This window comes from Euphorbia lathyris, chromosome 2, assembly GCF_963576675.1.
Source record: "Euphorbia lathyris chromosome 2, ddEupLath1.1, whole genome shotgun sequence".
Classification (NCBI taxonomy): Eukaryota; Viridiplantae; Streptophyta; class Magnoliopsida; order Malpighiales; family Euphorbiaceae; genus Euphorbia; species Euphorbia lathyris.
In genome coordinates, this window is record NC_088911.1 from 24556536 (window position 1) to 24582088 (window position 25553).

The 25553-nt window shown below is 35.8% G+C and overlaps 1 protein-coding gene across 1 annotated transcript; it reads left to right on the top strand.

The window, feature by feature from the left end:
• The first annotated feature begins 8087 nt into the window (after nt 1–8087).
• LOC136220312 (NAC domain-containing protein 43-like) lies at nt 8088–10048 on the top strand. The gene is made up of 4 exons (XM_066008121.1): nt 8088–8351; nt 8437–8570; nt 8810–8944; nt 9030–10048. The coding sequence occupies exons 1-4, from the start codon at nt 8168–8170 to the stop codon at nt 9537–9539; spliced, it is 963 nt and encodes a 320-aa protein (XP_065864193.1). The 5' UTR covers nt 8088–8167; the 3' UTR covers nt 9540–10048.
• The last annotated feature ends 15505 nt before the right edge of the window (nt 10049–25553 follow it).

Here is a 25553-nt window from a genome sequence, read left to right on the forward strand (position 1 = left end):
AAAAAATTATCTATAATTATATTAAATTAAATAAATCATTATTTTTAATATATTTTAAAAATTATAGCTTATAAATTGGAGGTCTAGGATTTAAAATTTATGAATTGAGATCCAGAATTTATAAATTAAACATACTTCATTTATGATATAAAAAAAATAGTGATATATTAAAAATTAATTTTTAAAATATAATTTAATTATTAATTTTTTATAACAAATTACTAATATTATTTCTCTTACATTAGTAACCGCCTTGTATATATATAAGTGGAGGTGTAGTCATTTTCAATTTATATTTTTTGTTGTTTATCAAAATGAAAGGTAGAATAATGATTAACAGAGACGTTGCAGCTTCATGCTGTTAGATTTCTTGTCGTCTCCTACTCAACTAATCCAGGTTCTAATATATTGGTGAACAAGCCCTTTTATATATATCACATTCTAAATGATACATATAAAATCTTCAAATATGCTTCGGAGTCCTAAGATGGAGAGTCAAAACATTGCTAAGACTTAGATTTAATAAGCCTATATCTAACGGTGAATGATCAAATTCACTTGCTCACTAAGGTGCATATGAACATTCCTGGTCCATTTGCTATTATATATTGGGCTAAGGTGCAAAAATACCCATAATGTGTACAGTCGGAAACACTTTTATTCTTAACGTTTAAAATGGTGCAATTTTACCCCTAACGTTGACAGTCAAGATCAATATTACCCCTAATGTTAACAAGTTGGGTCAATTTGAGAAATAATTCATAAATTGTCTTCGCAGTCACGAATCTTGTCATCTACCGTTCACATGTACGTGTCATTTTATCACATGTTAGTAACAGATCATGAACATCCGATTAAACGTGAAAAAAAATTAAAATATATATACTGTATTTTTAGTGGCGAATACAAGATTGGTCCGTTGGAGGGGCTGGTTTTGCACGTGTGTATGTAAATTTATTTTTTTGCTAAATCAAACCTGCTCGAATTTTTTCCATATATATACGTGTTATAATCTGAGTGGTCAAGAATCAATTTTTAAGTATCAATATAAAACCTCTTAAAATTAAGCTAGATCCTTAATATGTAAAAATAACTGTGTTAAATCAGAAATTTTGGATTTAAGGGCCTAATAGGCAAAAAAAAAAAAAAAAATTAAAAATTTGGATTTGAGAGATCCTAACGTGACAAAAAAAATTTAAAAATGTGGATTTAAGGGGTCTAACCGGTAAAAAAATTTATAAATTTGGATTTAGAAAAAGTTTAACACTTCTCGAAACATCTTGGTGTGCTAAACCAGCACGCCATTAATATTTCTTGGAGATAAGGATCTCAACCGCCACTGGCCAGACCAATTTATTAAATACTCAATCAAAATCAAAGTTTTACGCCAAATGTCCAATTTATCAAATACTGATAACAGTTTAATCAAATCACCAATTTAGCGCCCTAATCCTTAAATTTTGTGGAGACAGAAGGGACCAGAACTACCCCTAGTCATGGTAGTTCAGGCAGCCGGAGGGGCTAGGGCCCCCTCGGGCCCCTCCCTGTATACGCCCCTGTGTATTTTGTACAAGTTGAAAAAAAATTCAAACATTTCACTGAATTTAAAAATATTAATTTTCAATTTTATTATTAAATAATAAAAAAATATGATTTTTTTAGAATAAAGAGACGTGCAATTGGTGTAGAATAAGGAACAAAATATCTACATTTTATAATAATGTTTAAAATTGATCCAACTTGCTAACATTATGGGTAAAATTGCTTTTGGCTATGAATGTTAGGGTTAAAATTGTACCATTTTAGAGGTTAAAGATAAAATTACTCCTACGTGTAAATGTTAGTGGCATTTTTGCACCTTATCTCTTATATATAATCATTTACAGTAGCAGAGCCAATAGCCAAGATTTCAAATGAGTTGGCAGAGATAGGAATTGAAAGTCGGGGTTAATTTTAGCCTTAGACATGTAGAAAAAAAAGTCATACATATATAAAAAAAATTAACTATATAAAATTTAGGGGAAAGTACAAAAATAAAACTTGTAGTTACACATGTTTTCAATCGCAATTTATGTGGTTAAAAATTTTCAAAATAGTGTCATGTACTTCAATCCGTTAACAAACACATATATTTCTATCTAACGGTGTTAAAAATGATTCTTGGAGTCAAAGTCAAAAGGTTTAAAGCCTTTCATATATACTATTTTCTAATTTATTATATTTTTAAAATTTTAAAACTTACCAATAGGTAACTGACACCTCATCTTTTCCCTTTCTCCCACATCTCGCCCAAACTAGCTTCGTCTTCTACCTTGTTTAGTGATGGCAGAAATTTAAGACAAAAAAAATTTGAGAGTGGGTGGAAAGGAAGTTGTGAGCTTGTTGATTTTTTTTCTCAAATTTGCTTCTGCCATTATAGTAACAAGTAGAAGAAAGATCAGTTTGGGGAGATAGGTAGGAAAAAGGAGAAAGATGAGGTGTCAGTTGTCTATTGGTTAAGATTTAAAATTTTAAAAAAATACAATAAATCAGAAAATATAGTATATATGAAAGGACAAAATTACTCTTTAAATCTTTTGACTTTGACTGCCACCTTATCATTTTTTACACTGAATGTCCATGTTTGCCAACAGATTGAAGTATATGACACCATTTAAAAAAAAAAATTAAACCACATGAGTTGCGATTGAAAACATGTGCAACCACAAAGTTTATTTTTGTACTTTTCCCTAAAATCTAAATATTATGGAAAAAAATATGAGAAGAAGTTTTATATGTGCGATATTATCAATAACTATTTTTTAATTAACACGTGAAAATGAACTATTCGGAGAGTTAATTTTGACCTTATATGTATGGAAAAAAAATTAGTCATACATGTATATATAATTTTTTTTAACTATATATAAAAAAATCTAAATATTATTGATTTTCTTTTTGTTAAAAAGTTGAAAAAAGAAAAAGGAATGAAAACCCTAAATTGATTGAATAACAATCTCATGCACATAATAAGTACAAAAGGAGAAATGAAGGTCTTATTTACACATAACTAAGATGCTTAGATCTATTGTCTTCTTAACTTAGGGTCCGTTTGGTTGCTACTTTTCACGCTCCTGTTTGCCTTTTCATTTCAAAAGGGAGAGTTTTAGGTGTTTGGTTAGTTATCTCCTGTTTGCCTTTTAAATCTGAAAAGCAGCATTAGATGTTTGGTTAGTGACCTCCTGTTTGCCTTTCACACCTGAAAAGCAGCCTTTTACAAAAGCAGAGAATCTCTGTTTTTTGGAAAAGCAGCTTTTTCAAAAAGCAAACAGCAAACCGTAACAGCAAACATCAAACCGTAACAGCAAATGGCAACAGCAAACAGCAAACCGTAACAGCAAACAGCAAACAGCAACAGCAAACAGTAGATAAAACAAACGGGCCCTAAGTCCTTATCCAGTTCACAGATGAAATATGTTTTATGTAAACTTGGGCTGTGTTTTACTTCAGCTACAACTTAAGTGAAAAGTATTGAAGTTAGTATAAACTTTCATATGTTTTGACTTGATTGTTAACGGAAATTAGAGTATTTGTTCTACGCTGATGTAGTAAATCATCCACACAACATGATATAGTACTTTACTTGCCTATAAATACTTTTTATTCGTACTACTTTCTATAGTAAAAAAATAACATGTCTCTCCATTCTCATCTATCTTATACTCACTCTGTTTTATATTATATGTCTTTACGGAGAGTTTCACAGAAATTAAAGATATTAGAAAAAAAGACTGTGTTGCCCATTATTTATTGATTCCACTATTTATTTATTATATAAATAAGTCCATTATTCTAATTACTCTCCATAAACTCAGAAAGAATGCAATTTAATAATGTGTATTGATCAATCAAAATGACATATTATAAAACAAAAAAAAATCTCTTAAAAGACATGTAATATGAAACAGAGAAAGTAGTTTTTATAGGTCTATAAGAAAGTACATATTGATTTTTTTTTTTCATTAATGCAATAATAATAATAGATAAAAACATAAATAGGAAGCAAAATGAAAAAAATTCATGCTTTGTCAATCTACCTGCATTCAGTATAGCTACATCTTTATGTAGTTTTAGGGACGGGTCCAGAGGGGGGTTGAACACCCACTAATTGTCAGAAAACTCTAAAAATTCTATAAAAATTGTGTATGGATTTTTAAATTTTTATGTAAAAGCATTAAAAATATTAATTTAGTACCTATAAATCGCAAGAGAAAGTGAATCTTCGATCTGTCACCGTGTAGCTTCAAAAATGGAATAATATGAATTACACCAAGATGAAATCCACATGTCAATTTCACTATTTTATTTTTTTTGGTACATGTCAATATCTAAATGTGCATGTGTAAATAGAATATGTTTATACTTGCAGTCCTCAAAAGGAGAAATGTGATTAATTGGTTAATTGATATTAATAAATAAGTACCAAGTTGAGGTGATTCTCCCAAAATGCATTAAGGACAAATTAAGAAGAAATTAATTCTAAATGCGTGTTTGACTTAAACTCCAAGTGATACTCTATTTTTCCAAAAAGTGACTGAAATTTTCATTGCTGAAACAATTAAAATTTATATGGACATTATTCTTTGACAATAACAAAATAACCAATTATTGACAAATCAAAGAAGAAAAAAACGGCACATCACTAACAAAATTAACCCATCAAAATAATGGTTGCCCTTTGCTCAAAAGTTTTTGACATAAACACTCAGATTAATCATGCTTAATTCTGAATTTGATGAATTTAATTAACTTTAACCAAGAAAAAGATAAAAGAAGGATAGATAGATATACATATTGTTATTTGTGGGTTTTATCTTTCTGCGTAAATTTTTGGATTAAATATTCAAATTATTGATTACTTAGATTAAGAGGCTCTAATATAAGAATTGTTTAAACCAATCGATTTAAGTTGATAGTTAAAGTCCAATACCAACTTTTATATTAAACTTCACACAATACTCACTTCAAGCCAGGAGTGGATAAAAGGGTCTCAGGCCCTTCCAGCAGCCAAAACCATCATGACCAGTGGTAGTTTCGGCTCTTTTGTCTTCATAAAATTTGAAGCTGTGGTAATTCCAGTCCCACTGTCTCCAAAAAGAATGATGAGATGCTGAATTAGCACCTCAAAATTAGCCTAAGTCCTATTTGTTCATCTCTAAATCCAAAATTCTAATTTTTTTTTTATCTAATTGGCCCTTCTTAAATCCAAATTTCTATTTTTTTTTGGCATGTTTGGTCATTCCTAAATCCAAATTTCTAAATTTTTTGACCTATTAGCCGCTTCTTAAATCTGATTTTTTTCTATTAGATACAATTTTTTTACATGTTAAGAATCTTAAACATAATATAACTTAATTTTGAGAAAATTTATATTGGTATTTAAAAATTGGTTCTTGACCATTCAGATTATAACACGTATATATACGAATTTGTTTTGAAAAAGTTCGATTTAGCAAAAAAAAAAAAAAAAAAAACAAAAATTACACACGCATGTGTAAAATCAGCCCCAACCGATCAATCATGCTTCATACCTAAGAAATATTCGTTGTACGGGGTGTTAAAAGATAATAATAAAATTTATTTTTTAACCTTACCTATGAGTCACGATAAAAAAAAATGGTCAATTTTACTTTTTTTGTAATAAAATAACAACGAAAATTACCATTAAAATATCATTAAAAAATGAATATAAAATTGATCTAGAATTCTTAGCATAAAAACAATATTGTAGAATTTTATATGATTATAGTGAAACTAATGTTTTCCCAAATCATCTTTGAAGCATTGATTAGATGATATGTTACATATAATGCATTTTAAAATTAAATTATGAATCTCGCCGAACACATCAATAAAGTTAATTTATTTGGTTACATGTTTAAATTGATTTCATGATTTAAAGGTGACTAATTCAGAATAAAGTAAAAGATAGTATATATATATTTATTTATTTCCTCCAATGAAGAACGGGCCATGATAGCGCAATGCCTACCCCATCATCTCTTTCTTGTTGCGGTGGTTGCTGGAGAAGAAATATAAGGGAGAGATAGAGAGAGAACGGAGACCCACCTCCATTATTATTATTATTATTATTTATGAAAAGTTTAGGAGTAGGGGTAGGAATGGAAAGGTAGAGGTGGCAATTTCGTGTTTCGTTTCAAAATCGTGTTATCTCATATTTATGTTCCATATGGTTTTATATGTTATAAATGCTAGAAAAATGATATTTGTGTCAATCGTATTATGTCAGTTGGGTTGGCTCTGTAATCGTATTTTCGTGTCAAAAATTGTCACCTCTATGGAAAGGGTACCGGTTTTGCGGATACTCGCCTGATTCTAATTATAATTGTATAACTCTTATCTATATAAAAGGGTTTGGGATGGAAATGTGATTTAAAAAATATTTGTAATATGTATGAGACAGATGTGAGAATAACCACGGGATACATGTTATCCGCCATATTTAGATGAAAATAAAATTGGAGAGGAATTATTTTAGGTAAAAAGCATCATTAGGCCTATTATTATTCACTTTTTGGTTCATTAAACCATTTATCTTTTATTTAGATTCATTAAGTCCATGATGATTTATTTTTGGCCCCACTAAACCCTTGATGACCTCAAAAATCAATTTTGAACATAAAACTTGGTTAACATAGTGTTATTCGTTGCATATGCATTTGAAATTTTTTATTTTTTTCACTGTTTGAAAACAGTTCTGGATGTGTAATCTGGCTATAGAAAAACTATAAAAACCTTAATTCAAACTGTAAAAAATATTTTTTTTTATAATTTCAAATACAGATTAAATTAATTTAATTAATATAATTAGATATTTATAATTTACTAATTTGGTAAGCAAAGGACTTAATGAGACAAAAAAAAATGATCATGAGTTTAATGTATCCAAATAAAAGATGGTTTAATGAATAAAAAAATGAAAAATCATGGACTAATGATGTTTTTTTTTTTTGCCTTTATTTTATGTGTATTTTACTTTCTTAGTCAATTAAGTGTTTGCATTTGAATTTATTTGTTGAACTTTTGACTTTTTCTTTATATTTTTGTAATAATTATTTTATTTATGTTTCATTAAATTTATAATTAATTTGATTGTTTTCGTTGATTTTCAATATTTGTGGATATTGATGAATTAAATGGGAAGAGAATGAAATTCAGAATGTATGTTTGTAAAGGTTAATTTAACGGGGCAATAGTTTCAATAATAAGCATGAAATTGATAATAATGATATTATTAACTATAAGTATCCTGACAGTTGTCATCCCTAGATAGGAGATGTTTGACATTATAATAAAAGTTATTATTGAACCTCTGTCATTAGTGAACTATTTTAATTAAAAATTCAAACTTATAATTCAGATCTAAAAATAGTTTTTCTTATTATTCCTGACTTCCCGCCACACGTTAATGCCTTTGTGCTTGAAGCATGTACATAAAGACACACTTTACCATGTGTTCAAGTGCCATCATTAAATGGGGTTGCAGGATTGTAACCTTGGACCACTTAGTTTAAAAGGCTCGAGTACAATATCAACAAACCATTCAAACTAAAAGTTTATAGTTATCCAATTTGATTTTTTTGTTCACATGTTTCTTGGGAGGAGGGGTATCTCCCGCTCAGAGCTAGTGAAGGTTTTAAGGTTACGGAGAAATACGAGACGACATAAATATTGTTTCACGTGTAAATTTTTTTAACAATGACAACGAAAACCGAAACTATAGCGAGACAATAGTCGGTTCCTTACTGTTGAAACCATATTGCTATTTGTTTCTTGTTGTGGTGGTTGTATATAAGTAGAATAATAGAGAGAGAGAGAGAGAGTTAGGGTTGTTTAAGAGGGAGATGGAATAATAAGTTACAAGGTCACAATTAATAGAGATGTGGGTGTAGCTGGTGGTGTTCTAACAAAGTCCATCTTCATATCTGTTACCCTACACTTATGGGCCCATTTCTATTTCCAAAATAAATTCCCTTTCCCTTTCTTTGCAGGTAGCCTGCTCTTTTCCTTCTTCACTTCCCACTCTCCAATATATATTCTTACTCTTACTCTCACACCTAATTATCACCACACTTTTCTCCTCCTCCTCCTCCTCCTCCCCCGACGAATGTCCGAGAACATGAGCATATCTGTAAATGGACAATCCCAGGTACCTCCGGGGTTTCGGTTTCATCCAACAGAAGAAGAACTCTTGCATTACTACTTGAAAAAGAAGGTCTTATCGGAGAAAATCGATTTGGATGTCATTCGTGACGTTGATCTTAATAAACTCGAGCCTTGGGATATTCAAGGTATCACATATTTCGAATGTTCTTACAGTATATTACTCTCGGTGTATAGTAGAATGGCGTTTCTTATTTGTTTTGTTTATTTCAGAAATTTGCAATATTGGTAGCACCCCTCAAAATGACTGGTATTTCTTCAGTCACAAAGACAAGAAATATCCCACCGGAACCCGCACCAATCGCGCAACTGCTGCGGGCTTCTGGAAGGCTACTGGCCGCGATAAGGTAATGTCACGAAAAACATTCAAATACTCTTCAAGTATGGTATTCCTTAAAAATAAGGGTTGCTATTAGGGTTTTTATTCTTATATATTATAATAAGTTTTAGATTAAATTATTCGATAATATGGTATCAGAAGCTCTTGTTAATAGTGATTTATTAATTATAAAATTTCAATTCATATTAATTTTTTTAACTTTAGTACATTGAAACTTTGGATTAAAATGATTTGATGATATGATAGGTAATACATAGTAGTGGCATGAGGATTGGTATGAGGAAGACACTAGTTTTCTACAAAGGAAGAGCTCCACATGGTCAAAAATCTGATTGGATTATGCATGAATATAGACTCGATGACATAGCTATTGATACAAATGTAAGATATCTATTTAATTATTATCGTACTTCTGGAATAATACACCCGGCCGCACTTCTAATTGACCGTGTTTTTATTTAAAAAGGTTTCGGATGTTATGGGAGATAGTGCACAAGAGGAAGGATGGGTAATTTGCCGTATCTTCAAAAAGAAAAATCATTACAAAACCCTAGAGACTCCTTTTAACCAGGAGATGTTAAGTTCTTACAATGAAGGAGCTCTTGATCAAATACTTGAACACATGGGAAGAGTAAGCAAGGAAGAAAATAAAAGATTACTTACACCAATTAACACATCAACCACCATAAATGGATCATCATATCAATATGACAGATTCTTAAAACTACCAAACCTAGACAGCCCAAACTCAAGCATTATCAGTGATGGTTCAAACCAGGTGAGTCCGTTGGATCCGAACCCAACCTTGGACTCCGGTTTAGCCAACTGGGTCGCCCTTGATCGTCTTGTAGCTTCTCAGCTGAATGGCCAAACTGAAAATTCCCGGCAATTGGCTTGCTTCAATGAGCCGAACCAAGCAATTCTTCACGATTATAACACCGAGATTGAACTCTGGAATTTCACCACGCGATCATAGTCAGAATTCACTGATAGAGGGTGCTCCAATGCTTAGGTTCTTTTACTATAAAAGTTTTCGATGACCGGTGAGTGCTCAAACCTTCATACAGTCCGAGGATATGTATAGTGTATAGAAGATGAAACTTAAAAGTCTTACATCTATATATATATATAATCATGTTAGTTTACTTAAAAGTCAGAAGGAGAATTATGAATCATAGGATTATATATATATATATACAAGTGCTATAGCATAAAATAAGGTTGAAATTTTCTTTGTTTTGTCAACTTGTCTACAGTAATAATTTCCTTTTTCTTTTTCTAAAGAATGAGTTCGTTATTTGGGAATTCTATATATATTATATTTAAATTATGGGTTTGGTATGATAATATCTCCCTAGCTAACTGCGGTAATAATTATAGTTTTAATTCTTCTAAGATAATGATGAAGCCTAGATATATATATATAGTCTCTGTGTGTAATAATTTTAGAGTTGTCACATGGTTTGTCGGTTTTATGAAATATAAGAAAAGACAGTGGGACATAATAGATAAGACTAGCAGTAATTTTTTAACCTTGCTTCTAGATAGATAATCATGTCAAAACTATACATTTCATATATTAGACACTTGATCTCTTTAAAATTCGAAAGATCAGTATATATTATCATGAGGAAAATTAAAACGAAAGCAATAATAGTTGTTTTTGCCTTGTTTTCCTAAAAGGTAAATTAGGAAAATGATGTTTGTTTTAACAATTTGATTTATAATTATATATTGAAATAAGACAACTGTTTTTTCCTTGGATTATATATTATATATGTCCAAAAATTAGTGTGGGAGATCCTTATAAGATAAGGTATGTTCGAATTTTGTATGTTATACATAATTATATTTTAGCGAATGCATGTAATGTTAATGAAGAAAAAAACAAAGAGATTCCATCAGAAAAATAAAAGAAAAGAGGGAATGAGATACGACAAAGTTGAATGGGGGCTGGCTTTATTTAAGTAGTATTTTGAATGTAATCCGACAAAGACCAACTTCATTAATGACGTACTACCTTTGTAGTCTTCTATTTCTCTAACCTCATCATCTTTCGTCCTATTCCTGTCTTTCCCTTTTATTGCTTTCTATACCGGAATAATCTGTCTTCCAATTACACCTCGGCATGGGCCGGGTCGGCCCTCAGTTTAAATAAAAATGTTCAGTCCAAGTCCAGTTCAGACCGCTATTAATTTAGGCAGTTTTTTATCGGATTGGATTTGGATATAAAAATCAAATCCTAAGTCCAATCCATATAAACTCATCTATATATATATATAATTTTTAATTATAAAAAATAAATATTTAATATATAAATATATAAATTTATTAATTAGTATTAATAGGCGGGTCGGAAAGGGCCGGTCCATGTTATTTTTATTAATCCCAAGTTCGTCTAAAAAATAGACGAGTTTTAGCGGGCCTAGGCCGGAATGAGCCTAAATTCAATTTTTATTGTCCAGGCCCAGCCCAAAGGGGCACGGGCCTAGCGGGTACGCGGGCCCGTAGACAGGTCTAGTTCCACGTACATGGATATATAAACGGGCACGAATGCGAAATAGAAATTGGAAAACGTTATTTTTAAAACATAATTTTTATAAAATAGTCTTCAAATGAAATCGGATTGGATATGGATACATATGAAACGTCGAGTTGTAATTTTCCTCTTTAAATCGAGTTCCATCGGAAATGAAACCGTTTTATGAGTCTATATATCTTTTCACTATCAGCTAGACATATTTATGGGTTGGACTGCACCGGGCTCAGATAGGACTTAACATAATTACTATATCCAAATTTAGCGCAACCCATAATTTCACTTTCAAAAAAATATTACTAATATTTTTAATAAAATAATAATAATAAATAATCTAATTAAACATAAATATTTATAATATGTTGGGTCAGGTTGAGTCGGTTTCGGGCTTTTAAGTTAAATTCCAAGTCCATCCCATTTCATGTGCGAGCTTAAGCGGATCTAAACCGGACCAAGCTAAACATGAAATATGTATGTCCAAGTCGAACCCATAAAAGCGGGCTTGGACGGGCTAGGGATCCATGAACATATCTACTACCAGGTCACTCTCACCAAATGGCATGTCTTAACACCTTATCAACGATAAAATGCTCTTGGGAAAAATGTAAAAGACTCCCACGGTTATGTCCTCTCACGTAAAATGTTACTGGCCAAACAACGAGAGACATCTGTTTCAGATCCATTCTCCTCAAGTCCATTTCATTCTAAAAGAAAGCCCATCAAAACAGCAGGCACAAGGCTCGAACCGCCTCATTTGTCTCATCAGTAAATCTAAGGGCAAAATTGTCCTTCCGTTAGCTAATCTCACCTATATGAGCTCTTAATTAACTTTTCTTTTATATCCTTCAATCTACCGACTTTAACATTGGAGTTTACCCAAGTGCATTGTGAGAAGAAAATACAATTGAGAAAAAAGCAATGTTTTGTAAAGAGGAGCAGCATATATGCTTATTTTCTTTATAAAACTTTAATTGTTGATATATATGTATCAAAAAGAAAAATCATAAACATATGGAAAAGCTTTCGAATTCTTTATGAAAAGTCAACTCATATAATTATCAATTAGAAACCTTTATTGAATTGGGGATAGAAGGAATCCAGCTTTCGGGTATCTCATAAGCAAATAAGAAATGCAATCATAAATCTTTTATAGAGGTATCCCATAAAAACAAACAGCACCTCTTGTGTTAGCCCTGACTTGGATTGGGATATGCCGACAAAAACACTCAATAATTAAATTGCTTTGCTTTTTTTCTTATGTATATAAGAATTAAATTGCTTTGCTACCATATGCATTTTAAGTACCTTTACCTTTATTTTAGGTAAATTTCATCAATGATTTATAATCTTTGTCCAATTTTAAATTTTGGTGTATAACTTTCAATTTATTTCACTAATATGTACGAATTTATATTTGACCTCCCATTTTGATATATGACCGGTTAAAACGACCGGTCAACTCAAAGTCAACACGCCAACTTATCATTTTTTTTATCTTACCCAAGACTTACACATAGTGTAATTACAAAAATGAGAGCATTTTAAATAAAAAAACACTATCTCCCCATATTTCCCTTTTCCTCTCTTTCCTTTTTCGTGCGTATCCTTTCTCTTTAACTCCTCACTCTATTCAATATTTCTCAGTTCTGTAATTTATATAAATCGAGATTCGATCCACTATCTATCAATCTTCCTACCTTCCCCTTTCCATTTCCATTTCCATTGCCACTACACTGACCATCATCATTGGAAGACTCGCGTAAACGTACCAGTTGTTGCAGGACATTTGAGACAAAAGATGCCCCGTGTTCAAGATTTAGTGCCAAGAAAGTAACAAAAAGTAAAATAGATGTAAACTACAGTGACTCTGTTTGGTAAATAGCTTTTTGGAGTAAAATTAGAGGTTTGAGTCACTTTAGAGGTTTTGACTAATCAAATCTCTAATAGTATGTTTAGTGAATAGATGTTTGAAAGAGTTTATTGGATCCAAAAAGCTAATTTTGAAAAAGCTCGTTTTATAAGCTTTTTCAATTAGCTTATTGTTTTATCTCTTTTGAAATGCATTTTTACTCCTAATTACTATCTTTAACCCTAAATAAATGTTTTATTATGTTCTTATTTGTCATTTTACACAAACAACTACTAGCAATCAACTAAGTTTTATCAAACACATTTACACAATCAGCTAGTGAGACCAACTAGTCAAATCAGCTAACCAAAAAGGTAATTAGCTAACAGCTAATGTAATAAGCTATCAACTAACGGTAACAACTAATGTAATGAGCTATCAGCTAACCACTCACTGGTATTTGCTAAACAGAGCTAATACATGAGAGTTCTGTATATAGCAAGAAACTTTTAACTATGTAGAATTTGTACACATGGTAATGTAGAATTGTATTATTTCAGCAATTAAAGCTTTCAAATTTACCTATACTTTTGCATTTATACTAGGTTTTATCATGTTTAATTGCCTCTGTATTTGGGAAATTAGCAACTCATTACCTTTATTGTATAGGCTAATGGCAGCAATCCTCGCAGCCGATAGTCATTGTACCTATCTAATTTTGCTTTCATCAGTGTCTATATATGTGCTTGCTTTCTATTTTTCTCCATTCACTGTTTTCAACCTTTTCCATATCAACATTTTAAGTAAAATTCTAAGGGTAATTTCATCGAAAAGGTTATGGGCATGCTAAAAATTCGATAGAAAGGTTGAGGAATCAAACATGATAAAGGAATTAAGAAAGAGTTTAATCTTGAATCAACATTAATTTAACATACTTACATCTTTCATTGATCGGCGTTAGAAGGAAGGAATAAGCTTGGATTTGAAGAAGGCATCTAAAGGATTTAAGCCATCTTTATTATGAGGATCTATTCATTTATTCCAAACAAGTGCGAGCAGGGGCGGAGCCAGGACCTATAGGTCGGAGGGGCTAGATCGTGGACAAAAAAAAATTTAAATGCTACTTCAACATATTCATCAAAATAAAATGAACAATATAATATACAAATTATATCATAAAATGATAGTAAAAAGTATGTGTACTTACAGTAAGAAAATTAATGCCTAACAAGTGGCAATTTACCCCTCCGATTTGCCATGTTCTGAAAATTTTGCACAATTGTCCTTCCCATCTTCGTCCCTGGTGCTGAAGAAGATTACTTCTTCAGGAGCAGCCGCCATGGCTGGAGGGTCGGCAGCCATGGCGGTTCTGGCGGAGCTAGGATAGAAAACCCCACTCCTGGGGTTTTCCGACGGGGTCGGAGGGTCGGCCGACCCTCCCCGCCCCCTTTGGCTCCGCCCCTGATAATTCCCCTAATAATAAACCCTAATTTAGAAATTATAAAACTCTAAACCTAGAACAAGAAATAAAATACAAAATGAGAATTAAGAAAATAAAACTTACTTAGAAATTGGTTGATTGAAGAATAGATGAAAAATTGAATTTTAATGGACTGATTTGGATATTTTTCCACCCTACACCTTTTCTTTTTGTGTTTGCCGCACAACAAATAAAAGAAAAAAAGAAGGAAAGTGGAAGCAGCAGACAACAAATAAAAGAAAGAAGAAAAGTGGAAGCAGACAATTAGGGGAGGAAGGGAGCTTTCGTTCTTTTTAATTTCCCAACAGATGGGAAGGGCAATTTCGCCCTTTCCATCTGTTTTATTTTTTTAAACCCTAAAGGCCCAAAACGACGTCGTTTTGGGCCTTTAGGGTTTAAAAAAATAAAACAGATGGGAAGGGCGAAATTGCCCTTCCCATCTTCGTCCCTGCTGCTGAGGCGAAATTGCCCTTCCCATCTTCGTCCCGGCAGCCATGGCGGTTCTGGCGGAGCCAGGATAGAAAACCCCACTCCTGGGGTTTTTCGACGGGGTCGGAGGGTCGGCCGACCCTCCCCGCCCCCTCTGGCTCCGCCCCTGAGTGCGAGTACCTTTCCCTTTCCATCTCCACTGCCACTATACTCACCATCGTTCCTGGAAAGTGAAAGGTAGGAAGATGGACGGTGGATCGAATCGATTAACATCTTCTCCAACATTCATAGATAGCAAAAGATAGATGGGGAGTTAATTAATAAATCGAACCAAGTTTTTATCTTTATGTTTCTTTGTCCTTGGAGCACCAACTGGAGCTGGGAAGTATTGAAAAGAGAGACGAGTTTGAGGTACAGAAAGTACCATAAAAAAAAAGAGAGAGAGAAAGAGGGAAATATGGGGAGATTGTCTTTTTTTTATTTATTTAAAAAATAATGTATTTTTGTAATTACATTATATGTGGATCCGGATAAGATAAAAAAAATGATGAACTGACACGTTGACTTTGAGTTGACCGGTTATTTTAACCGGCTATACACCAAAATGGGAGATAACCTATAAATTCGTACATATTAGTGAGACAAGTTGAAAGTTATACATCAAAGTTTGAAATTAGACAAAGGTTTTATACCATTAATGAAATTTAGCCCTTTATGTTCCATGTTTTGCCAAAAACAATTCTTTTTTTTTGAATAAAGGTTGGGTGATACTCAATATTATTAAAAGCAAAAGCAAAAAATTAATAACAGAGCATCCGGAAAACAACAACAACTAAACAAAACGGAAAGAATCCCTACCTAAAGCATTATCGCGAAGGAGAAAATAACAAAAATCAGGAATTCCATCCCACCAACAAAAATCTGAACTAACTCTACCAAAATTAGCCAGCTTATCCGCAACTTGATTATCTTCCCTGAACACATGAGAAAAAACTACTTCCATCTGTAACATATGATCCAAACAGTTCTGCCAATCCACCCTCATAGTCCACGGAACCATCCATCGAGAACGAAACAGATGCATAACATAAGAAGAATCACTCTCAACCCAAAGTTTGCGCCACCCACGCGAAAAAGCATAAGAAATTGCAAATAAAACCGCCTGAAGTTCAGCCATGTGCAATAACGCACAATCCAGCGGAAAAGCATAAGATCCCAAAGCACCACCCATGTGATCCCTAAAAACCCCACCACAACCTGCCAAGCCAGCCACAATGGAAGCATCAGTGTTTGCCTTAACCCACAAAGGCGGCGGCGGTTGCCAACGAACCGCAATAATCTGAGGAGCACGATTATACCTAGACTGCAGACCCAAATTCAACAAAATATTCCTCTCCACCATCGAATTCCAAATGGTGCCAAAACCAAGAGAATCCGCACCTCTAATAGCCGCCCAAAGTGAGCGCAAACACAAATGAATATTAGGAAATTGCTCACCAAAAATACAATCATTCCTGGTTTTCCAAATCACCCAAACTGCATTTACAATTGCATAATACCACAAACATCTTATTTGAGAGTTAAAGCGATGAGAAAAAACATGCTGAATAAAACCTGACAAAGAAAGCGTTACATCCAGCCGACGACCAAAAAGTAAAGAAACGCTGGCCCAAACCTGCATATCAAACGAACAATGAACCAATAAATGATCCAAAGTCTCACAATTACAACAGCACAGCGGACAACGAGAAACAATCTGCAAACCCCTAGCCCGGAGAGCATCTTGCGTTGGAAGATAACCCAAAAATGCACGCCAACACACCATTGAATGAGAAGGTTGGGTAAAAGGCCGCCAAATCCCTGAAAAAACCGAATTCACTGCAGAAAGAGGACGAAGCCAAAGATGAAATAGCCTAGCAGAAAACACGCCACTGCTAGCAGGCCGCCAGAAACAGATAAGAAATTAGAAACTTTAGCTGAAAGGTTCGATGGCAGTGAGATGCCCAAACGATCCACAAGCGAAGGAAGAATCCATTCCGAAGTCCAAAAGAATAAATCAGACGAATTACCCAGAATCCAAAAAGAATGATCACGAAGAACCCTATACGCAGACCTAATAGAAGCCCACACTGTGGACGGAAGAACCCGAGAACGAAGCAAGCCAGAGCCCCCCAAAAAAACGTGACCTAAGAGTCTTAAAGCAAAGCGCATTAGAAGAGATCAAACCCCAAGCCATCTTACCTGAAAGTGCCAGATTCAAAGTTTTTAAATGCTTTAGCCCAAGACCCCCCTCCTTTAAAGGTTTGAAACAAGATTGCCAAGGGACCGAAACTAACTTCTTTTCAGAAGAAGTCCCAGTTCAAATAAAATTCTGCATACCCCTACTAATCCTCAACAGCAAACTAACAGGCCACTTGTAAACAATCAGCGAATGCACCATAGAACCCGTAACAACAGAATTAACCAAAGCAAGCCTCCCCGCCATGGAAAGAGATTTACCAGCCTAACGAGAAAAACAATTCAAAACCTTATCTGCCATTCTTGCCAAGTACCGAGCACGCGGAGCACCACGGAAAATAGGAACACCAAGATATTTAAATGGAAGATGACCTATTTTAACACCGATCAGACCAGCATGCCGCAAACGACGCCTGTTGGTAACCGAATCTCCAAAAAACACCTCAGACTTTTGCCAACTAACCACTTGCCCCGAAAGAGTCCCATAAGTAGAAAAAATTTGATTTAAAACCCTCACGTTAGCCATGCTGGCACGATAAAAGATGAGAATATCATCCGCATATAATAAATGAGATGGAAACAATAAAGAAGCCGAATAACCCATTGAGGATAAGGAACCATCAGAAACTCTACTCAAAATTAGCCTACTCAAAAAATCTTCTGCCAAACCAAAAAGAATGGGCGAAAGCGGATCTCCTTGGCGCACACCCCTAGAACAAGCAAAATACTCGTTACTGCCCGAAGCAGACAAAATTGAAATACGAGCAGACGAGAGAATATTAAGAATCCAGTCTCGAAATGCCAGAGAAAACCCAAAAGCCTGAAGAACCTCCAATAAGAAATTCCAATCCAAAGTATCAAATGCTTTCCGAATATCCACTTTCAAACTCATATTCCCACCAAAACACCTCTTATTAAGCGAATTAACACCCTCAGAAGCCAAAGCAATACATTGGTGAATTTTCCAACCTTGAATAAAACCAAATTGATTATCCGAAACAATTCTTCTAGCAATCACAGCCAACCTGTCAGCTAAAATTTTGGAAATAATCTTGAAAACAAAATTACTCATAATAATTGGCCTATACTGTTCAACCGAAGAAGCCTCAGCCCCTTTTGGAATGAGTGCCATCAGACTAGAGTTAATTCCAGTTGTAATTACCCCCATTTTGAAAAAACCACCGAACCATGTTGCACACATCCTTACCCATAATATCCCAAAATGACTGAAAAAACTGACCAGTAAAATCATCCAGACCAGGAGAACTAGAAGGATCCATACTAAACACAGTATGCCTAATCAAGGAATCCTCTAGACAAGCAGTTAATGAATCATTCTCCAAATCAGATACCATCCTTGGAACCACCTCGGAAACTAATGATAAGTCCATGGGAGCTTGAGACGAAGCAGCAAACAAAGAGGCAAAATATTCAGTAACATGATTAGAAATTATCATAGGATCAGTGGTAATTCCACCATCAATATTCAAAGCAGAAATCACAGCATTAGCCTTGCGAATAGAAACAACCCTGTGATAGTAACTAGTGTTGCGATCCCCTTCCGCCAGCACCCTTACACGACTCTTGTAGACACCGAGTCGGAGGACCTGTGACGAAAACCTGTAACAAGACGGTCGAAGCGGTTGGTTCCAGAAGTTTTAAAGTAAAAATATATAATAAAAAGGGAAGAAGTTAGTGGGAGTCGCGGTCGTCAAGTGGACGGCTCGCAAGTGCTCAGCGACGTGGTGCGAGCGCCTAGCGGCAGCCGACGCATGTCCGACGACATTTGGACGCACGCCCGGCAGCGCGGGACGCACGCTCGACGTCCGCTGGGCGCACATGCCCGGCAGCGCGGAGCGCGCGCTCGACGATCGATGGGCGCGCGCGCCCGACAGCGCAGGACGCACGCCCGGCGGTCGCTGGGCGAGCGTGCCCGGCAGCTGCTGGGCGAGCGCCCAGCAACGTTGGGCGGACGCCCAACGCTCGTTGGGCGCGCGCCCAACTGAGGTTGGGCGTTCGCCCAACCATGTTGGGCGTCCGCCCAACTAGGTTGGGCGTTCGCCCAACCGGCTTTGGGCGACGCCCAATTTTATTTGGGCGTCGCCCAAAGCTTCCGGGATCCGTTGCCTATTTAAGGCACGGATCCCCATGCAAAAGAAAAAAAAAGGGGGAGAAAAAAGGAGATTTTGGAGCTTTCTCACTCTAAACATTTTTAGAGATAGAGTCAATTTTTTGGAGAAAAATATTTTTTTCCCAAAAAAAATCCAAATTTTCTAAAGTGGAATATTTCATCAAAAACACAAAAAAACACCGGAAAATCACAACTCGTGGAATCAATCGACTTCGACTGTCAGATACCGATCTTAAGGTATTATCCGAGGACTAGACTCGTTTTATTTTATTTAATTTATTTTTCCTTATTCATTTATTTTTGTGTTATAGTTTTTTACTTAGTTATTTATTTATCACGTTTTATTTATTATTCCGTATTTATTTAAATTTCGTCACGTGTTAAATAAACGTTCGGTTTTGTTTTGAAATAAAAACCTCGTTTTAATATCCCAATGCGAACCGTGATCCGATTTAAAGGTAGTTCGGGAATTAAAAACGTTGTAATTATAAGTTTTAAAAGTATTTCAAAATAACGTTTTAAAATAAAAACGTCGTTTTAGGAGTCTCCTTTATAGGCTATGATCCAATTTGGGTAGCTCGGAGGTCCAAAACGATAGAATGGATCTAAGTTAAGGTGTTTGAGTAAATCTGGAAAGTTTTGGACTGCTGCTGTAATTCTCCCTTTTCTGTCACTAATAGCAGATCGGCGACGGATTTTCCGTCGGTAATCTGCTGGAAACCGAAAATCACCCCTTAAATCCATTTTTTTCGTTTTTTGGTATTTTAATCCTTTATATATATATATGTATAATTATGTAACATGTTGGTAGAAATTACTTTTGAGGTATTTACTTAATAATTACCTATATATTTACTTATTTTTTATTTTTGATTATGATTTTCATTGATTTGATTTTGGTATATATGTATATATATTCTTGGGTTATCAAAAGATGGTTTAGCTATTATTTAGGGGAGGGTATACTTATTATATCAAACTTATTTTCTAGTTTTTATGATTTTCATTATTTTCACATAGTTATAATTAGGATAAAATGTACTCTATTTAATATTTTCACTATCATTTCTTATACCTATATATTTATTACTCATTATCCCCTTACTCATTTTTTATCATTATTTTTAGACAAAATGTATATATATATATATATGTATATAACCTTTGGTTTTTCTTATTCTTTTGACATTTAGGTGTATGTGTTTAAATTGGTTTCATTTGGTAAATTTTGGGTTTAAATTGTTTATTGGTGTAATTAAGTGAAAAAGGGAAAAGCAAACCACAAAAAGAGTTTTTCAATTTGATTATTTAAATTAGGGGTTTTTTAGAGGTTCCAAATGTAAATAAAAAGTTTTGGTTCTTTACCACTTTTAAATAACTTTCTCAAATGTCATGTTTTAAAACCTTAATCCGTTCCAACGACGGATTAAGCGAACCTTGTAATTAAAATCGTTTTGTTATAAATAATAGAGTTTTGAATAGGTTTTCCTAGTTAAATGGTTTTGTACTAAATAAATTGACTTGTATGCTTAATCACGTATTTAGATTAAAAATGTTTGCTCAAATGTTTTCAAACACTTAAATCGTTCCAACGGCGATTCGAGTCGATATCACGTTAATTAAGGGGGTTTTGAAACGTACCTAAATCGTTCCAACGGCGATCAAGGTACGAACCATAAAAATGAACTTGTTTTTGGGAATGGGATTAGTTTAGAATTAGTGTATAGTATAAAGCATAAATCACACTATGAATAAATCCATTCTTTCTTCTTCCCCTTCTCTCTCCTATGTATTTTCAATTCATGTAAATGGGTGATTCTTTATTAAAGTGGCTCTTAATAACATGCTCAAAACGGTTTTCAAAGCGAGAAAGAAAAGGTTTCAAATGAATTTTAAACTTAAAGAAATATGCGATTAGTCCGTTATCGCCTAACACGCTGAGTAGGAGGCCGGTGGTTCATAACCGGGCGATGTCGGGGTGCCTAGTAGCCTTTCTCCGGAAAGGAGCTAGCCTTCTCGGCTCGTACCTAAGTTTCCCGAACCCTCACCGGTCTCCCGCAAGGGATCGGTGTTCATTTTCCAATTCGTGGGTGGCGACTCTTCCATACTCCGAGCTCCGGTCCTACCGAGCAGCTTGATTCCACGATTGGTTGCTTTCGGCGCCAATCACCGCTTATGTCGCCATGAGGTGTCCACCCCCCGGTCCGCCCGGGCGAGGCCGTTCGGCACCTTATCTAACAAGTGGCGACTCTGCTGGGGAAGCGAGAAATTTGATTCCGGAAGGCGTGTATTAAGCCCTTAACGGGGACGGATCGTATTATTCCTTTTCGTATGCATTCATAAGCATTATTGCAAACCTTTTGGGTAATTTCCGCGAAACCTCTAGCGAGAGTCCATTCGTCGCTCGAAAGAGGCTAGTGTAAGTTCCCCTTTACAGTAAGGCGCCAAAGGGTCCCCATCCATTCATTAGGGGCGAATTTGTGCGGTCCTGTGAGGTCCCGCGATCAGCCGTGTCAGCATATAGTAGCCTTAGAAGTTGCCATAGGATTACCCGTTACTATTTTTGATGTGATAAATGAATCAGTTCGTGTTTTCAAATTGCCATGATACGTGTCTAATCCTAAAATATGTAAAGAAAATGAAACGATACGTTAATATATACTCTTAAACCGATATACAAACTACCCCAAAACGTCGAAACGATTCGAACTAAAGACGACTTAGTCATCTCGTATGAATGAACTTGTGCGACCCGCCTAGTCCCTTTCCGTGTCCTGAAGAAGGCACATGTTCAGGAAATGCGTTATGACGTAAGCACGTATCAGTATGAATCGGTTTAGTATTAAGGATAGTTATATCTTGATTCAAAAGACTATATTAACGGTAACCGTTATCCACATTCTTTAAATACGTTAGGATAAAACGAAATCATGACGAAACGAAAACGAAGAACATTTCTGTTTTGAACGACCTCGTCGTAACGTAAAGAGTTTCATAAACGTGGCCTGTCCCTTCCGACTGAAAAAACAAACTCTTACATTACGCCTTGTGTTGTTCTTAAGAGAAATGGATGTATCCGCGAAAGTGACTAAAAGCAAAAATAAACGAATGACCAAAATCATTCCGTATCTACGATATATGTCAATCCCGAGAGTAGTTAAAGAAAATAAACCAATGTCGTTGAATACGTGCCTCGAACGAGTGTATACGCCGTTTAAAATCACAAAGCCGAATTAAGCTAAACCGCATAATTGCGCCATATGGACGAGACTGTGGGTTTGACTAATGACTCGATCATTTCGACCGTTACCAAAACTACAAGAAATATGGCCCGACATGCGCGTTTTCTTAACTCGTGCCTAAATGAAAAAGAACGGTAATATCCCTGCTTTGAATAAGCATGCGATTCAACGAAACGTTGATTTTCTATAACCACGCTAGGATGGTATATCCCGTAAATTGGAAGAAATAAAAATTTGTTGCTAGCCGAAAGATTACCATGCGCTCGAATAAGACTCGCCGTCTTTTCACGTAGCTAAAACGAGCAAGCAGATTCTTGACGCTAAAAACAAACGCGTTACGCGATGAGTCCGTTCCCTAAAATAAAATCCAAAAAGTGATTTCATCACTAAATAAACACGTGGTTACGTCTCTCGATAGATCCAAAAGATCCCGTTGTAATCCAAAAATCGAGACACAAACCCACGCGAATAAAAGGGAACGAGTCATTGTCAATAACGAACGATTGAACCAAAAGAATAACTCGTACCAAGTCTAAAATCTGAGACGCGCTCAAAGGGAGTCAAAACCCGAATTACTGCGTCTCGCAAAATGACAAAAGACGAGTTATTCCGAAAGGACAATCCAACTTGGTCGATATCTTAGTCACTGAACGGTGATACGTCAAAATGAACTGTATTGTCTGATGAATGATTTACTTTTCCACAATAATCGACGGCATCATGTGTCCCCTGGACCGCAATGTGAGCTCCAAACCAAAATCCTAGGAAAGAGACTTAGACCATCGAGTGTGTGGAGGAATAAGGGTGGAAGAGAGATGTTGTGATACGTGTAATTAGACCGATGTTTGTTCTTCTTATCTTATATATCCGTAAATAAATAAATGCACACACCACGAATCATGCATATAAAATCATGCATACATACTAATGGATGACCGTTCGCGCAGACTTCATCATTAAGCGGTTGTGGTTTCGCGAGAGTAACCGGTTAGTCAGGCAGTTTGATCAGCTACAGATTGACAGTTCCGAATCGGTAGTTGTGGCTTCCGAATCATCTTCGTCCAAGTATACTCAGTCTTCAATCAGTATGTCTGCGACCGACGAAAAAGTGGCCGAATTAGAAAACTCTGTGAACAATATCAATGATCAGTTGGCCGCAATTTTGGCCCAGCTAGCTGAGTTGGCATTGAAGGATAACAAGAGTGGTAGTAAGCGCGCTGAGAATGAGGTGAACACTGGTCCCCGCTTCGGGAACGAGGATGACTATCAGGACTATATCCGTGAACAGCTTGAGAAAGAGAAGGCTAAGGAAGAGGAGTGGAAGCAGTACATCACTCAGGAGGTGCAGGATCTGCGTGGGGGAAGCTCCGGAAGTCAGGATTTTTACAATTTGAAGAATTGTTTGTCAGCAACTGCTTTGCCTTTGAAGTTTCGACTTCCTGATATGAAAAAGTTTGACGGAACCGGGGATCCTACCGCCCACATGAATCAGTATGTCGCAGTAATGAAGCACACGATCCTGACTGAGGATCAAGTCCTAGGGATGTTTAATACTTATCTTGAGGGGGCTGCCCTCACATGGTTCCATACGTTGCCGATGGTTACGAAAAGAGATTGGAAGGAGTTGGCAAAGTCATTTATCGCTCAGTATAGTTTCAACACTATGCTTGAGGTTACTCTGAAGGAGTTAGAAAGCACTAAGCAGCAGGCCGGGGAATCTTTTTCCGATTTCGTGAAAAGATGGAGGGCTAAGGCCGCGGTTATGAAGCAGAAGCCGCTTGAGCAGGATCAGATCCGAATGGTAGTCGGTAACACATTGCCGTATATTAAGAATGAGCTGTGGTACATGCCTTTTACCGATTTCAACCAGATGTATAGCTGCGCCTTGACAGTTGAGGGGGGCGGAGAACCGAAGAAAACTTATACCAAGTGGACGAAGTCTGGATATAGTGCCGGAGGGCCCAGTGCGAGTGCAGAATCTGCAGCAGTGAAAGTGCTTGATCTTAATGCTATCGAAAAGAGGCAGTTCGCCAAATTTGATCAGACCTACGCAAAAGTTTTTGAACGATTGCAGAAAAAGGGGTTGTTGAAAGCTCTTACTCCTTATAACAAAGCTCCGCCCACTCAGCAGATACAAGCTAGGGGATACTGCGAATTCCACAACAGTTATAGGCATACTATTAAGAACTGTGAGAGGTTGAAGCACGAGATCCAAGATTTGATTGAGGAGAAGAAGATAGCTGATCCTTCGTCAGCGAACCCTTCCACTAGGCGCAATCCACTGCCTAATCATAGGGTGAGCATGATCGGAGTCGGGAAGAAAGAAAGCATGGTTGTGGAATCCTTCGGGGAAAATGAAGAGGAGTTGTTGGACTCCGATGAAAAGAGCAATGTAGGAAATGGTCTATATGTGTCCTTCCTTGGCAAGAAACCGGAGGGCGAACCGATGGATGAAGGGTTGGACGGTGGAGCACCGTATGATGAAGATAGTGCTGAAGAGACCGGAGAAGGATCGTCTCGGTCTATTATGCCAGAATTGAGTTTATTCAGTGGAGGAGAGAATCCCGATATGCACTTACGCGAGTATATGCATGATATGTTCGTTGAATCCTTCGGGATGGACGAGATTGCTCAGTGGTTCCACCATTCGCTAATAGGCGAGCCTTTGGGTGGTTCCACTCGTTACCCGACTCTTGCAAGCATGATTGGGAACAGTTGTCCGACCTATTCCTTGAAAAGTACAAGAACATCGAGAACAGGATGGCGGAGCGCTTCGCACTGCAGATTGGGCCTATCAAACGCCCGTTGCCGAGAGTCAGTAAGTATAATGGCAACAAGGATCCGATGGAGCACCTTCATTTCTATTTGTCGGCCATGGGGCCTTTGGGTTTTAAGGAAGAAGAGATCACCAGTCTGTTTTGCAACTCACTGATGGGGGAGCCGCTGATGTGGTATATGTCTCTCCCAATGCATGTTAAGCGCGATTGGGCCGCGATGACAAAGAGGTTTATCAAAGAGTATACAGTATGGATGCTTGCGGAACAAACACCGGACTCGCCCTCCTATGAAACACCGAAAGCAG

What these genes read in the sequence shown, in the direction of transcription:
- LOC136220312 (XM_066008121.1), top strand. Translation starts at nt 8,168, where the DNA reads ATGTCCGAGAACATGAGCATATCTGTAAATGGACAATCCCAGGTACCT. An exon ending in AGGCTACTGGCCGCGATAAG is followed by an intron (nt 8,571 to 8,809) that starts GTAATGTCACGA and finishes ATGATATGATAG; the next exon opens with GTAATACATAGTAGTGGCAT. An exon ending in ACATAGCTATTGATACAAAT is followed by an intron (nt 8,945 to 9,029) that starts GTAAGATATCTA and finishes TTATTTAAAAAG; the next exon opens with GTTTCGGATGTTATGGGAGA.